General features: G+C 38.3%; 1 protein-coding gene across 1 annotated transcript in view; it reads right to left on the bottom strand.

Moving 5' to 3' along the window:
* HTR7 (5-hydroxytryptamine receptor 7) overlaps window positions 1–15,501 on the bottom strand; it is a 29,266-nt gene extending 13,765 nt beyond the window's left edge. The window contains exons 1-4 of the mRNA XM_053983793.1: window positions 14,899–15,501; window positions 14,697–14,732; window positions 2,130–2,149; window positions 868–914 (exon numbers count right to left, since the gene is read on the bottom strand). Of these exons, the coding sequence (XP_053839768.1) occupies window positions 868–914; window positions 2,130–2,149; window positions 14,697–14,732; window positions 14,899–15,425 (630 nt within the window). The 5' untranslated portion in view covers window positions 15,426–15,501. The remainder of the gene's footprint in view (window positions 1–867; window positions 915–2,129; window positions 2,150–14,696; window positions 14,733–14,898) is intronic.
* Window positions 15,502–15,542: the final 41 nt, after the last annotated feature.

Genomic DNA, 15,542 nt, shown 5'->3' with positions numbered 1-15,542 from the left:
TCATATTGTATAGCTTTACAGCTTCATATTTTTCTTATTTATTTTAGCTCATTTTTTGTACATTTATTTCACTCATTTTTATTTCACCTTCTTGCTGTCTTATTTCTCTTTCTCTGTTAGCTCTGTATTTTTCCTTCTTCATTTTTGCCTACTAATCTTAGACATCCACCCCATAGATAGGGGGATGCATTCTGTACTCTTTCTAAGAAATACATAATACCATACTGCCAGAACATCTTTCCATTCAACTTCTACTACCTTGCAATTCTGAAGCCATATTACTCTTTGTTTTCAGACCTTGGCAAATTTCTTTCACCTGCCCTCACCATTTGCCTTTCATTTGCACCTTGCATGTCTGTCAAAGCATTTATCACCTGTCACATCTTGTTCTTGGCTTCATGACAAACCAGTTCTTTAGCCTTTCATTTTCCACTGCAAATTATATATTGCTTGGAAGGAAAGGTCCCAAAATTTAGTTGCTGATGTTTACCTTGCTGCACTGCCTGAATGTTAGATAATATGTATTTTCTACTCAATACTTTGCAATTAGCCTTATAAATATTCTAAATTATAGACTAAATCCTTTTATTAACTCTCTTTGAAGAAAACTGTACCTGTATATTTTCCTTTTTCTACCATCACAGCGACATTAATGTAGGAGTTATAAGGAGGGAGGTGGATTTCAGCCTGTTTAATCTTTCACCAGCCTCCTAGAAACCAGATACATTTGAAAACTGGAAAGGTTTTGGACACAAATTATTTAGAATTAAGTTGCATTCTGTAATGGAAGAGTTACTATTTTTAATTTTTTTCAAAATGTCTGAACTCCAGCTTTGTGGGTTTCATCATCACTTGTTTCCTGTATACAAGTGTGGATTGCTTACTGAGTGCAACAGGATTAATGATATACAGAGCTCAAAAGTGCTTTTCACCCCACTTCTTGATAGATAATTTGTAACACTTCAAAAGCTCTCCAAATCCGGGCAAGTCACACATAGGAAGAATCATTTTTCTTTACACTGTTCAACAATGTGGAAGGATGAGGGGGAAAAAAATAACTTCATGCTTTTCTAAAAGAAAATGCGGAACTGTGTCAGGGACATACTACCCACTTCTGCCTTTTCACACACACACACCCCCTCCCAGATTTGCAAGCTCCTTTATTTAACACAGATATATTTATTTTTGTGGAAGAAGTGAGAAGAGAGTCAAAATGTTTTTCCTAATTTTTTTTTCTAAGCAAAAACTTATATTAATCAAAATCTAGAATAAAGTATGATTTACAATGCATACTAGTAACACTTTAGGAATATTTCCTGGAGAAAGACTTCTCAGGATTTTTAAGAAATATCTAATTTGCTGGAAATTTCTTCATGAAATTCATCATAGTATACACACGAGCTGCTTCACAAGTGCAGAAGCTTGTGAATATAGGTTCATGCCCTGAGGTATCATTCAGAGTAGTTGTTAATTCATTTTATCAATCAGGGAGAAAAAGGAAAATTGAAACATCTTCAAAGATGGCAGTTTTTTGCTATCTTCAATAAGGGGATTTATATCAGAAAACACTACTTCTATCACAATTCACATTTCAACTTATTCCACATTGAGACCCTTTTTATTATCCCAAAATATTGTAGATCCATAGAAACAAATGCAGTGCATTTGCATCATGTCAACTACTATACCTGAGTATCTAATTACATGGGGTTTTACAATAATTTTTTTTCCTTTTGTGTATGATGCAGTATTTCATTTTATTAAGTTATTACAACATGCCTGGCCTCTTTTTGAGAGGGCAGAAAAGATATTTAATTAACCTTCTGGTATGATCTGGGAGACTAAGATAGGAAAAAACTCTTTTCTAGAAAAAGAATCAAAGAGGTATTGCATTCTTGTTTGTTTCTGTCTGGTTGTGATACAATAGTCATTAGCAATTGAATTGAATACGCAGGAAAATGGGTTGGAAAAAGCTAGGAAAGATGTTTTATCTCATATGGCCTTTTGTATGTTACAGGAGATCTGGGTAATTCTGGAAAGGGAAAATGAATCTGAGTAAATGATGTGGCATGGCTGGAGGGAGGCTGTGCTGTCAGTGAGCTTGAAGAGCAGCAGAGTCCGAAAGCTACTGGGGAAGGATGAGGCTGGACTTGAAATTTTGCTTAATAGTGTTACAGGGGACTTAAAAGTTCTCTTTAAGGTTTCTTGGAAGACCAGCTCAGATGAAATCCCTCCTCTTTTCAACAGAGGCAGTTTCTGAACAAATAAAAACGGAAAAGAATATGTTTTGCAGATAGGAACTGGAAAATTGTCATTTTCCTTTTGTGTTCTCCCCATCTCAACCCTCTTGTCCCTCACACCCAGGGGAATTGTCAGAGAATGTGGAGGCTTGATTTCAGAGCTATGAAAAACTCTTTTGTTTTTTAATCAATCAGACTACCATAAAGCAGAAATGGCTAGGGTGATTTTCTCCAACTTCACTACATGAGTCACGCTTGGATTGATACCAAACATCAGCTTAAAAGGAATTATTTTGAAAGTTATAATAGTGTTTCAAAATGAAAGCCTCCCACAGCTTTAACTAGAAAATCATGACTGATGTCTTCAGTACAATTAAATTAAACATTTCAGACATTTCCATGGTATAAGTGATGAATGAAATGAAAAACCACAGCCTACTGAACTACTGGTACCACTATATTAAAACAAAGTATCCTCAGGGAATAGCTATTTCAATGTGCTGAAATTACGTCCCTTCTCTTCCTTCCTTGAATACAAACAGTTTAAACATAATATCTCCAGATAAAGCACTTAAGGAACAACCCCCTCTAGAATACTTCTTCCCTCCTCCCCCTTCTTTCTTTTCCTCTCTCTGAAGAGACAGGAAAAATGCTGGAAAGACCAGGTCCAAATTCTCCTCTTTGCTTCTTCATGACACTAATTTTGCAAGAGCCCTAAGGAACACTTGTACAGTCATTCTGGGTGAATCTCAGTACAAACCCAGCCTACCTGGACATTTTTGGTTTTGTCCATAGTTGTATTGGCCTGAAGACAGATCTGATTTTTTTTTAAATCATACAAAAATTTTGCTGTGTTCCACTGGATCAGGTATGTGAAAATTATAAATGTTGACCTCAAGCTTTACTTGTTTGCCCAAGCTTGGCCATATAAAAAAAATGTTTTAGATACACAGGAAAATCCAAGTCTAAAGCAGGTTTAATTAATAATATTCTTTCAAAAAATTTGGGATATACAAAGTGTCTTGTATAGTGTTTATCTGTCTGTTTTTAAAGATGCACACTGGAGTTGCTTCCCCTACTGTTGTAAAATCATTTCTCTCTTCCTAGTACAAATAAGTCTTAACACAGGAACAATCATATCCAGGTTTGGAAGCAGAGGCTGTGGGCTGGAGAGAGCACAGCATGAGGGGAAGCTATCAAGGAAGGAAGGCAGGAGGTTAGATCAAATTGTTAGTCTACAATTCAAGAACATTTTAGAAAACTGCTGCTCACAGTCCTTTCCAGTGACTTATCATTAATAAGATGATTCCTCCCCTGTAACTTATATAGACAGCGATTTTGTGTAATGTCCTGATATTTGAGCACTATATTTTCTGCTCAGTGTGTGGTACAGAATGAGGTTATCATGTCTTACCATCTTTCATGCCAATGAATGTAAGGCTTACTCTAGCTACCATGCTTCTCAACCACATGTCATTTATTTCCTTAGCACTCATTTTAACTAACATATTCACTTACAGCATGCTTAAACACCCAGGCTCGAGTTCTCCTGCCTGCTGTAATTTTCCTCACAAAATGTCTCATTAAGTGATATTTTGGAATTTAGTATCAATAAATAAATTTGTCAGGTTGAGCTCTCCTATATAAATGGGAAACAGAAAATTTTCAGGAATTTAATATTACTTTATAAATATTTCTTCCCTTTGCAGTCATTCAGAATCTCTAAATACAGAGCCCCAGGTGCCCTTTAACTGAAGGAGAAGGTTAAAGGAAAGAAAGATGTAGTGATGAGAAGTAACTGCAGCAAAACCCAAACTGCAGTCAGTAAAACTGTATGTTCAGCCTTTCCCAACCTCAGTATTTAGTCATTCATTTGTCATAATATTTATTCATTTTTGCCAGCAGCCTTTGGAATGAAGAAAGTTATGGCCAAATGGACATTATTTCTTTCTAGCTAACAAATCCTCCACTCTAATGACCTCTGAATCTCCTGGGTCTTGCTCAGAGCTGCCAGGCTGTGGTTCCACATGGGTGGCTTCTTCCAGCTTGCCCCAGTAACATTTAATTCAACTCCAGAATTCCATACTGTCCATTTAAGATGTCACCAGGTCTACCTTTGCAAAGGTAGCTGCAAGTAAGCTTCGAGATCACTAGACAGGAAACCTGGGGAAAGATTAGCCAGGACAGTGTGCCCTCTCTGTCTAGATGAACAGGCCTGCCTACATCAAATTTCCACTACAGTGTATTCTTTTTATCAGCAACATCCTTCATATTCTTCTTTCTTTTTAAAATCATGCAAAACTTGCAACACTAAATATTTTTAAAATATAGACCACATTTCAATACAAACTGCTACCACCAACTTAACAGGCATGAAAATATAGTACATCCAATCTACAAAATGAACCTCTTGCTTTTATCTTGTCAAAAAAAGAGTTGTTGGCTCTCTTCCCCTGGGCTTTCTATATAGAATGACAAAATTTGAGGACAGATTCAGGTATTGATTTTTCACAAATACCCATTTTTCCAGCTCAGTGTGTGATTGTGTGGTCACAATACCTTCATAACACCTTTTCGTGTTCCTCAGAATTTAGAATTACACATTTATGCTAAAACAGAAACACAGCTGATGATAGATCATCTCCTCCTCCAAAACCTTTAAAGATAGCAGAATGTAAAGATTATCAAGGATTCCAGAGCTCTCTTTTATATTCATTTTACAGATGCTATACCACACAAGTGGGATCAGCAGAAAGCAGCCCTGCTTCCCACCTCTCAGTGAGTATGTCTTTCCTTTGCTTTTTTTTTTTCCCTCAGCAACAAGTTGGCAACTCTAAGGCAACTCTGAGATATGGTGGCATCAACTCTGTGTGGATAAAAAGTAAAATACCTAAGGTTTATTTCTGTGACTACAGCTTCCAATGATAGCAGCTTTCATTGCCAGGCAGAAAACCTCAAAGATTAATTTGAATTTGAGCAGAACGTTGACATCAGTGTGGGCTGAATCACCACAGCTGGACATCTCAGGTGGCTCCCTGCAAGCTGCAGGTGTTTGAGAAATTTTACAAGGTCTTCCCTGAATTTCAACAGTAGCAGTGCAGAAGCTTTGTGTTAAATAACAGGCTTTGGAAATGTTAAGCTCCTTCTTGTGTTGGTTAATTTATAGACAAATGGTCCACAATGCTATTTTATTTTCAGTTGTTTTTGGTGTTTTTTTTTTAATAATAATTTGTTCTGTTAATGACCATATTCATTTTGCAAAAATAGCTTTTTCACATGGGACAATACACTCCTGAGACACAACAATCACTATTGTTTCTAAAACTGCTTGTGATAAGTAGTGGATCTTCAAATGCAGATATTTAGGGTAAAAAGGAAACTGCAGTAAATAACAATTCAAAAGTTAAGTCTTTTGAGCCAAAGCTGTACCACTTTTAGCATCAAAACATCTTATTAGACTATTAAAGGAAAGCTTTGCATCTTGTCAGCAGCTCTTTTGGGTCATGGGTATAAATATTTCCAAGTAATTTATGGCCAGACAAACTCTTTGTTCAGGGATTTAATATTTCAACTATTTGCTAAATGTCCACTTCTACAGAAAATGAACAAAATGTAACAACCCACACAGAGAACTGCCTACAGATAATTATTCTGCCAAATTGTACTGTATATTGGAAATATTTCATGACAACCATAACATCCTTTCATGGCTTATATTCAAGATGACAGGTTGGAAATTCTGCAATAATTTTAGATAATAGCATATACCTCTGTTATCTCTACTTATGCCTTCCATTTTTACCTTCTCATATTTACTCTGATTGACAATTTCTGAACGAACACCTGCTATCAGAGTAAATCTATTCTTTACTTTGATTTAAAATTTCCTGTATTTTCTCACATGGGAACAGTCCTCTAGTGAACAGATGCTGCTGCCACAGACTTGGAATTTTTCCAGTTACCTTTTGTGTCCCTCTCTAGAGATCTGCAAAACATATGTTGAAATGCATTGTCCCCAGGCTCCAACACATCTCATGGAAAGCAAACAGTTTATTTATAAGGTACTTAAAGCTCTTTATTGGTGGCAGCAATTTCACTTGCAGCAGCAATAGGCCATATTTCTGATTACAGATACGTGTGTGCTTGACTAGAAATTATGATTCAAATGCCACCAAGGGCATCAGTGTTGTTCAGTGGCAGTGAAGGTGCCACAGCTCCATGCCAGGTTATTGGGAAGAGGCCTCATGATGTCTTTGCCTGGATCTCCAATTACAGTGTTTTCCTAAAAGACTGGAGAGTTTTCAACCAAAAAATCAAAAGTAAAAGGTTTGTACATAAGTCTTCCTCAAAAATAGTGTTCTTGCAGGCAAGCTTTTGCTGCCAATTCTGATTTTACCCAGCTTGGTGAATGTCTGAGATACAATGAACTCTGTCCATTCTCCCTTGATCCCTGACCAGCTTTTCCACCACTATTAATATGTGGCAAGCTGCTGCTTGCCCCTCAACCTCCCACACCCTGCAGGACAAATAATTTCTAATGTGAGAAAAATGTTACTTTTCATATGAGTCTGCCTCCACTTCCCACAATCTCCTTAAGAGACACAAGAACTGTACACAAACATGGATTTTTGTCAGATTACAAACTTTCCTTGTGGTTATACTTTAAACTTCTACAAGCTAAAAAACTTGGGTTTAGGTGTTTAACAGTACCAAAATCCCACCCTTTTCCTTGATATAGCTCAGGAAAAAACTCTGCTGCCAATTTTCTCTTCAAGACACAATGTACCTCTAAGAATAGATTTCACTCCAGTTTTCCTTAACTTAAAAAAAGCTATTTTTGTAATATCCCTCTTGGCTTTGTATTTTAAACAATTATGACAATTAGCAGTGAAATAGCTATCAGTGATGAAATAAACCCCCTTCAGTGGTGTCTTGTGCTAGCTCCCATTTGATAACAAAGGCCATGATAGACAGAAAGAATATGCTCAGTACTGATTTGATTTCCATGCACATCTCTGTTCTGCACTACTAGAGAATTCATTCTTGTCTGTGCACTACCCAAAAGCCATGTTTATTGTTAGAAGTGAATCACCACCAGATTTGCATACATGCTAATATGTACAGATGTATCAGATAATCTAGATTTCTGTACAAAGCCTTGAATAAACAGCAAGGTACAAAAAGAAAATCAGTGATGCTTACTCTCTAATTTTGCTCTATTCAAACAGAATAAAAACAAATTTTCACTATGACATATTTAATCTTGGGATGTTTGAAAATGAAAATTTGCAGTAAGAGATTGTTTAAAAAATTTCAGCTGTTTTTTTCCTCTTTTCAGTATATATAGGAATATATATATATATATATATATATATATATACACTATTCAATCTTTCAGAAATAGTTGGCTGTCCAGTACAACAAGAAAAACTAAAACTTGTAAGCTATCCAGGTGAAAGAAATTATCCTCACCTTACAGACAGCAGTGATCATTAGAACAGAACTGCAGTGAGCACTGTGCTTTGGGCATGCAGACACCAGAAGCTGTGATTTTGCTCCCCAGTCTTTCTTCCGACAGCTGCACCTCAGCAGACTCAACTATTTCTCAAGCTCTTTATTTTCATACAAGACCTACAATGGCCAGCTTTCTTCAAACTTTCTGGTCCACAGAGGAAGGACCAGATCTGTGTGTTATATATTGAGAGAAAGAAAAAAAAAGAGGTGTTTGTAGCTGACAGACAGTGCCATATGTATTTATCAACTGCAGATGAAGAAAGTTTCAAAATTTGCCACAAATATTTCCAATTAAATATTTCAAACTCAACAACAATATCAAATATAATACTGTGTTTCTTTAAAAGGAATATGTTATATAATTTTCAGGGAGTTTTAGAAATAATTTTCAGAGAAAAATCAATTCAGGAAAGTGAAAACATTCCCTGATTAATTTCTTTTCTTCTAGATTTTTTGTGAGCATGCTACTACTGATATAGTAATCTTGCTTCAGTGTACAAAACTACAAAAGCTCTGATGTTTCATTCTATGATACTCATCCAGTTCAAGAAAAACACTAGGAAAATATATCTTGATACCAGTGTAATCAGGTTACACTACACATCATGCCAGTATGATATGCATTTGCATTTTTTTTATTATATTTGGAAGTTCCCTTCAAAAACAAAGAGAAGTGTTTCTAGAATTGCATTTTTGCTATGAATCTTGAAGGAAATCCAACTTTACTTATAGAAACTATTTTTGTTACCTTGATAGGAAAGAAATCACCTTTTGAATGTCTCCAGAGTGCCCTGCTTTGCAAAAATGTGAATTAATGTTCCCTTACCTCTGACTTATCAGGCTCCTTTGAAATGTCTGGATGAACCCCCAAGAATTAGAGACCCCAAAATCACATCTGAAAACTCATCCAGTCTTAAACCCTGGTAGGAGCAAACAGAAGATAGTTTCAAGTGTGGGGGGGAAATGCACCATCCAGTTTCAAGAAAAGGCATTCAGGTAAATGTGGTTTAATCTCAAATCTCCTGCTACTCGCTGAACTCTAAGTCCCCATTCATGCACCCTGAAAAATTCCCAATTGCAGTCCCCTCTGCACTGCCACCTCTGGGTTATCTTGGATCTCCACACTTTGGGACTCCCTTGCAGTAACACTGCTTAAATGCATCCAGTACAGAACAGCAAGAGAATAACCAATCTACAGATTTTTTTTTTTCTATAACATCTTTTAGCTTCCCGAACTTTGTCAGCCTCTACTGTGCAGACAGAAGACACACCCAGCAAACTTCAGATCTTTTTCCTCTGCAAAAGGACAAAACTTCCACTCCTTTTGATGCTAAAACTTTTTTCCTGTGTCAAGTTTTCACAAAATAGTCCGTCTGTTTTATAAAATACCTTTTATTTGTTAATTCTCACCTGCTTATTATGCATCTGGCAGTGTGTTCATGAAGCATAATTTCTCTGCAAAGACATAATAAAACAATACTTGTGGCTAAAACCTGGTTACTCTGTAAGTAACTCTGTAAGTAAAAGCATCTCGTTCCTGTGCCTGTGACACAGGAAACAATACTACCCAAGGATGTCACAGAAAGGTACCTAAAGAAATGGGATTGTGTTAATGCAACAAATCCCCCCAGATCAATTTACTCTTTTGGAGTGGGTTCTCAGTGACAGATAAACACTGCACTGCCTTATACTACTTAATACATCCAACTTGCAATTGAATTTCTTCATCTCTGAATTTTGGAACAGAAATTTATATTGTACCTTTTTTACACATAAATAATGAAATGGAGATTGCATAAGTGTTCAGTAATAAATTCTCTGCAAAAAATAAATTACATCAGCTTAAGGAACGCTCTTTAAACAGACTGCATTAGAAAAACTACATGGAAGGGAGTAAGACCAAATCTGTTCTTTTTCACTTTAGTTTAGTTTATCAATGCTGTGTCTTTCATAAGCTAGACAAGTTATTTACAGGCTCAAAACGAGTACTGTTATTTATCAGGCTAAACAATGAAAAAAAATGGCTCTTGTGAGGGTGGCTGTTGTCAGCAATTAGTTGCCATACTGATCTCAAAACTTTCTTCTGCGATATAGACCTTAACTGCAATAACTTCATCACACACTCTTCCTATAGTTCCTTTTAGGTTTTTCCTCATTTCTCAGTTATTTCTGTGTAAATATACATATATATAAAAAACAAAATCGCATGAGTGGCACTACTGGTGGCTATGTTTATTCTAGATCCAAAATGTATTACAGAGAGGATTTTTTCATAGCTATTTCCGCATATATATTCTATATGGATTTTGTGAATGATGTGAGCAGGGTTGGCAGAACAGACTGCTGCCTTTTCCACCCATGGCACTGAGGCAGAAAAAGCCTTCATACCAAACAGGAAGCTTCACAGGACTACTGCTACCATTAGGTTTAGCAAACTGCTAACAGTTTTCAGGTCATATTACCAGCTTGGGATGTAGGTAGAATTTAGACATCTGGATTCTATTGAAAGTGCCTAAATCTTTATTTAAATTTTGTTCCAAAATCTTCCTCTGAGGAAATTTGAGGTCTGCACAAGTCCTAGACATGGAATGAGGACTCAAGAAGCCAGTGAACTTTTGGGACTGACACATTCTAAGGAGAAGCACAAGTACTCATACTTGGAGTGTGGCAACACAGGCAGGGAGAGAGAGCTGATCTTTGTACATAAAAATCTCAGGATGAACAAAAAGGCCCACTTATTTGCATAGAAATTCTAAATCCTAATCAATTTAATGGAAGCCTGGAATACTCGTGAATTGTTGGCCAAGATACAGACTGGAAAAGTTCCCAAAAAAGTGTTTCATTACTTGTGTGGGTGTGGGGAAAGTGTTATAATGCTTCAACTGTAGTTGAGTAGTTATGTTTCTTTATCGCTTTCTAAGCCAAAGAACTATTTTTAAATTGAATTAAAAATTGCTACTTGTGCAGTTATCTTGTGGATACTCTCCAAAACAGCATTTCTGTAGCTATCTTGGGTCAGAATAGCATGATGAATCAGCATGAAAACACCACTAGTTCAAACACAATTAATTCCCTTTTTTTTTATTCCCCACCAAGATGTGGTTTGTATCCATCCCTCATAATTTACTCATAAGGTTTTCTCACTCTTAAATGTAAAGAACGTAGAGGAAATGTGATGTGATATAATCTATTTAATTCAGAACCAGAAAAGTGGAGCCTTAAGAGCAAAAGAAAAAAATATGCCAACACACTAATAGGAAATTCTTAATAGAAAATTCTGTTCAATTATCCTGCAAAAGTCTCTCTAGCTCCTACCTTTCTACAGAGCTAATACCCATATCATGGATGGAGAGACTAGTAAAGGTGATCACTGACTGAGTATTAAGTTGTCTTGCCTGCTTAATCCTTAAAAAAATTGAAAAGGCATAAATACTCTTGTCCTTCCATCATATGTTTTAGTTCCGACACACCTGCCTGTAAGCAGATAGCCTTCCTCCAAAGTGAGGGCTTAAATAAAGTAGAGATACCTAAAATATATGTTCATCTCAGGTCCCCCTGACCTTTTTATGTTGTGAAACAAATCTCTGCAACTTTAGATTTTTGTGGATAATCAAATGACCTTTCCAACCTAGCTGCTTCCTTGTGCACCCTCTCCAAAATTAGATATCCCCATAATAGCACACTGCCATCTACTCTGCACCCTTCTGGTTTCCACAACTTAGAACAGAAGCAACTTAAAACATACAAGAAGTGCTTGGTGTGTCTAACTAGGAAAAAAATAGAAGGTTTTCCAACAGACTGAAACCAGCCCGTTTGTATACTCTATGCTAATATGCTTCTTTCAGTAGCTGATATATTCATATAAAAACCACATCCACCACTAAGGGCTGTGCAGCAAAATCTCTCTGTGAGCAATAGGCTTGCCAGCTGCTGGCATTTCAGTGCTCTCAGTGGCATAAGCTGAGTAGCACATATTTGTGCAAGGGAAACAAATCAAAAAGCCTTTTCAATTTACTCATTTTATCCTTCTTGGTAGCTCCTCAAAGCCTCTGTTTTACTAACTAAATTGTTTGTTTAATAAAAGGTATTATTTCTCTTTACAAACCCTGCCTAACAGTTTGTAACAAATTTGGTTCTTTGAGATGAATTCAATAGTAATATAATTTCAGCTATTTACCTGATTCTCATATCTGCTTCAGGAAGAACCTAGAGATTTAACAAATTTTAAAATGAGCCAATTTATTTGCTCTCTCTGCACTGCTTGCAACAACCTCATCTTTTACTTCAGGAGAGATGTTACTGGATCACAACAAAAGTTTCCTATAGTGCCCTAAAGAGATAGGTGACAGTGTAATTCCTAATTATATTTCAAAAATGTTTCTTTGTCCTGCCTTAACTCTTCTTCCTAAAGAAATGTGTCCCATGTAACCTCAGGATCTTCAAGATTTAAATACATCTAAATGCCTCTGAGGATAGTGGCCAACTTGAAGGACAGTGAATTTCATCCACATTCTCTGCTTCTGGAATTTCTGATTGAAATTTCCTGGTCCTGTATTTGCATTAGTTGCCCTGAGACAGTAAGACTACTAATGGAGGTATCAGTGGTAATCTTCTCCTCCTACATAAACATGGAAGTGGTTTCACCAAAGCCTTATGAAAATGGTCTGACCCTCTAATGCACTGTATACATTGTGATTTGCAGCTCCTGTAGCACAAACACAATTTAAACTGGAGGTATGTGTTTTCAGAGATAAATTTTCCTCAGTGATCATTCAAGGATTTCCTAACTATATATGTGTAAGAACAACTGCAGATATGACAGCACCATTACCGCCAATGCGAGACTGGCAACATTTCATCATTCACATTTGATTTTCATACTGCCTCCCTGCTTTGCATATTTTATAGATATGCACTATTCAAAGATTTCTTAATATCCAAAACTAATATTTGTCTGGCTTAGCAGTACTACAGAAGTATAAGATTAATTATTTTTAAATAGGATTACAAATCATGGGGATTTTTTAATTCCTTATTGCTGAGTAGTAAAGATATTTTGTTAATGAATTGCTGGCTTGTCTCCTTTTATTTATGATACCAACTATCTCAACTATGTAATGGATTTGGGTGACAGAGGTTAAGCATCATAAGTCACAGAATTTTAATTTCAAGTAGGCAGTAGACAACAGTATAATGAATTATGAAGAGATGGTGTTCAGTAAACATTCAGTGAAAGAACTGAGAACACAAAGACAAGAGAATAATTCTAGTTTAAATCAGCACTAGCTGGTGAAAATCAGTCATTTACAAGAGGTTATATTCTTCCTCAATACAGAGATATATCTCTTGTTAGTATTTTATGGGGAGAGGGGAGTGGAGGGAGAACTGAGAGAACAACAAGAGATGCAGTCATCAGTGTGACCAGTTCAGTCAAAGCCCCTGTTCAGCACACAGCAGTGACCTCAAATGTTAAACTAAGAAATAGAAAAGAGCAAAAGCCCAGTGCTACAGTGTGAATCATCACACAATTATGTTAACCTGTTTTCAAAAGGTTGGTAGAAATTGAGATGGAGAGCTCAGAGATAGACATAAGAACAATCAAAGAATAAGTATACTTTATGGGGAGAGAGTGTAAAAATGAAATCACCTATCTTACAAAGAGAATAGAAAAGCAGAGAATAACATTGGGAAGGTAGATAAGCCTATTCATATTCTCTTCCAATACAGGAATTAAGTTTAAAAATTAACTTAGATAAACTAAAATTAAGCAATGTCAATGTAACTGCAATTAAAAAAAAAAACAAACCAAAAAAAAAAAAACCAAAAACCAACACCAAAACCACAGATCATTAGATACTGTAAAATGTGGATTTCATTGCTACAAGATGCTTTGCAGCATTCAGCTAACTGCTGGCCAATATAGAAGTCACAAAATAAAGAGTACTAGAACAGAGGATGCTTGTACAGAAATTAAAGTTCTGAAATTAATACAAACTGTGATGCTCCCTGATATGAAACAACCTCCATTTACTGTAGGAATTTCTTTAAAAATATTGTTGCTTTGCAGAAACCTAATGCAGAGCTTTTCTTAAAACTTTCTGAAGTAAACAGTCAAGGCTGCTGTTGGATATCAGAGTTGGTAAACTACTTCTAAAATCTACTTACAAGGTTTTTCAATTTCAGCCAATTGTGTAAAGTTTTAATGAAATTTACTTTCTAGCTGTTAAAATTCTTGGCATAGAATTTAGGCTGTGGAAAAGGGAAGCTACAGGCTGCAGCTTACTTTAGAATATAGAACCTGCATGGAAAAAAGGAATCTGACAGCCTTCCTTTGTAGAGGACTGACACAGGGAAATGTGGGCTCTTTGGCATGGTTTTTACATCAGAACTGAACACCTAAGATGTACACATCTTCTGCAGTGTGTACACACCTCCCTGTTGCCCCAGTGACGGGATCTTTTGGAAGAAGCTAAATGTCAATGAGCATAACTTGGTTTTTAAGACAGCAGATGCAAATTTTTAAAAAGCAAACGTTTGAAAGTAATTTTTCCTTCAAACAAAACATTATTTGTCAAAAATGAAATTGAGCTATTCTGGGATTGTCCTAGAATAAAGATAAAACCGTAGGAATCTATAAGTACTGCACCTTCTCTAGTCTGTTAAAGCTCCACTGAACCCAGTGAGGTTGCACTGTCACTTTGAAAGAATCAACTCAAATCTACCTGTGGTATAAAGCAGTTTAAAGACATATGTTCCAAATTTTAAAGTAGCTGGAAATGCCCTATTTGTTTGCACAGAGCCATGGTAAACGTTCACAGTTTAGGTCCGGTTTTGCTTTGACACCCTGGCTCCCGAGTGGCGCAAGTTACCCAGAGGGGCAACCAGGCAGCTGGGCTCGCATACGGGCGGCAGCTCACCCTGCTCCGGCGGGCTCCTTCGAACAGAGAGGCTGCGGGCTGGCACTCGCCTCGCTCCCTGCTCTGAGCACGGCTCATTTCCAAGGGACCCGGAGGAGGAGGCAGGAGAGCGCTGGTGGGAGCGCTCAGTGCGGCTCCCCCGCGCCGGGGCTGCGGGCAGCGGCGCGGGCCGGTCCCCCGGAGCGGCGGGAGGCCAGGGCAGGGCTCGGGGCGCCGGGCTCTCTCACCTGTCGATACTTATCACACAGAGGGTCATGATGGAGGCCGTGCAGCACATGACGTCCATGGCGATGAAGACGTTGCAGAAGAGGCGCCCGAAGATCCACTCCCCGCCGATAAGGTCGGTGACGCTGACGAAGGGCATGACGGCCAGGGCCACCGAGAGATCGGCCAGGGCCAGCGAGACGATGAGATAGTTGGAGGGCTGCCGCAGCTTCTTCACGAAGCAGACGGAGATCACCACCAGGCAGTTGCCGGCGATGGTCAGCAGGGTGATGAGGCAGAGCACGGCCCCGATGAGAACTTTCTCCGCGCTGCCGTAGCTGAGGATCTGCTCCCCGCACTGGGAGTCGTTGGCGGGGAGGGGGCTCGCCGTGGGCAGCGCCGACGGGGGGGGCGACGGGCCGAGCTTGGCCAGGCTGCGCGGGGGCCAGGAGCCGGCGATCATCCTGCCGCCGCCCAGCGCCCGCGGCTCCTCCAGGACCAGGGGCCGCAGGTTACCGTAGAGGTGGCTGCCGTTGAGGGCGAGCACCATGGTGGCGTGAGCAGCCCATGAAGCCTCGCCGCCCGTTCTCCGGCTGTCCCCGGCGCCGGGATGCTCGGGCTCCTCCTCGGGCGCCCGGCGCCGCCCGCCCCCTCGCAGCCGGCCGAG

The sequence above is a fragment of the Vidua macroura genome, chromosome 8 (assembly GCF_024509145.1).
Source record: "Vidua macroura isolate BioBank_ID:100142 chromosome 8, ASM2450914v1, whole genome shotgun sequence".
NCBI classification, from domain to species: Eukaryota; Metazoa; Chordata; class Aves; order Passeriformes; family Viduidae; genus Vidua; species Vidua macroura.
Note: the sequence above shows the minus strand (reverse complement) of the source record. Positions and strands in the feature narration are given on the sequence as shown.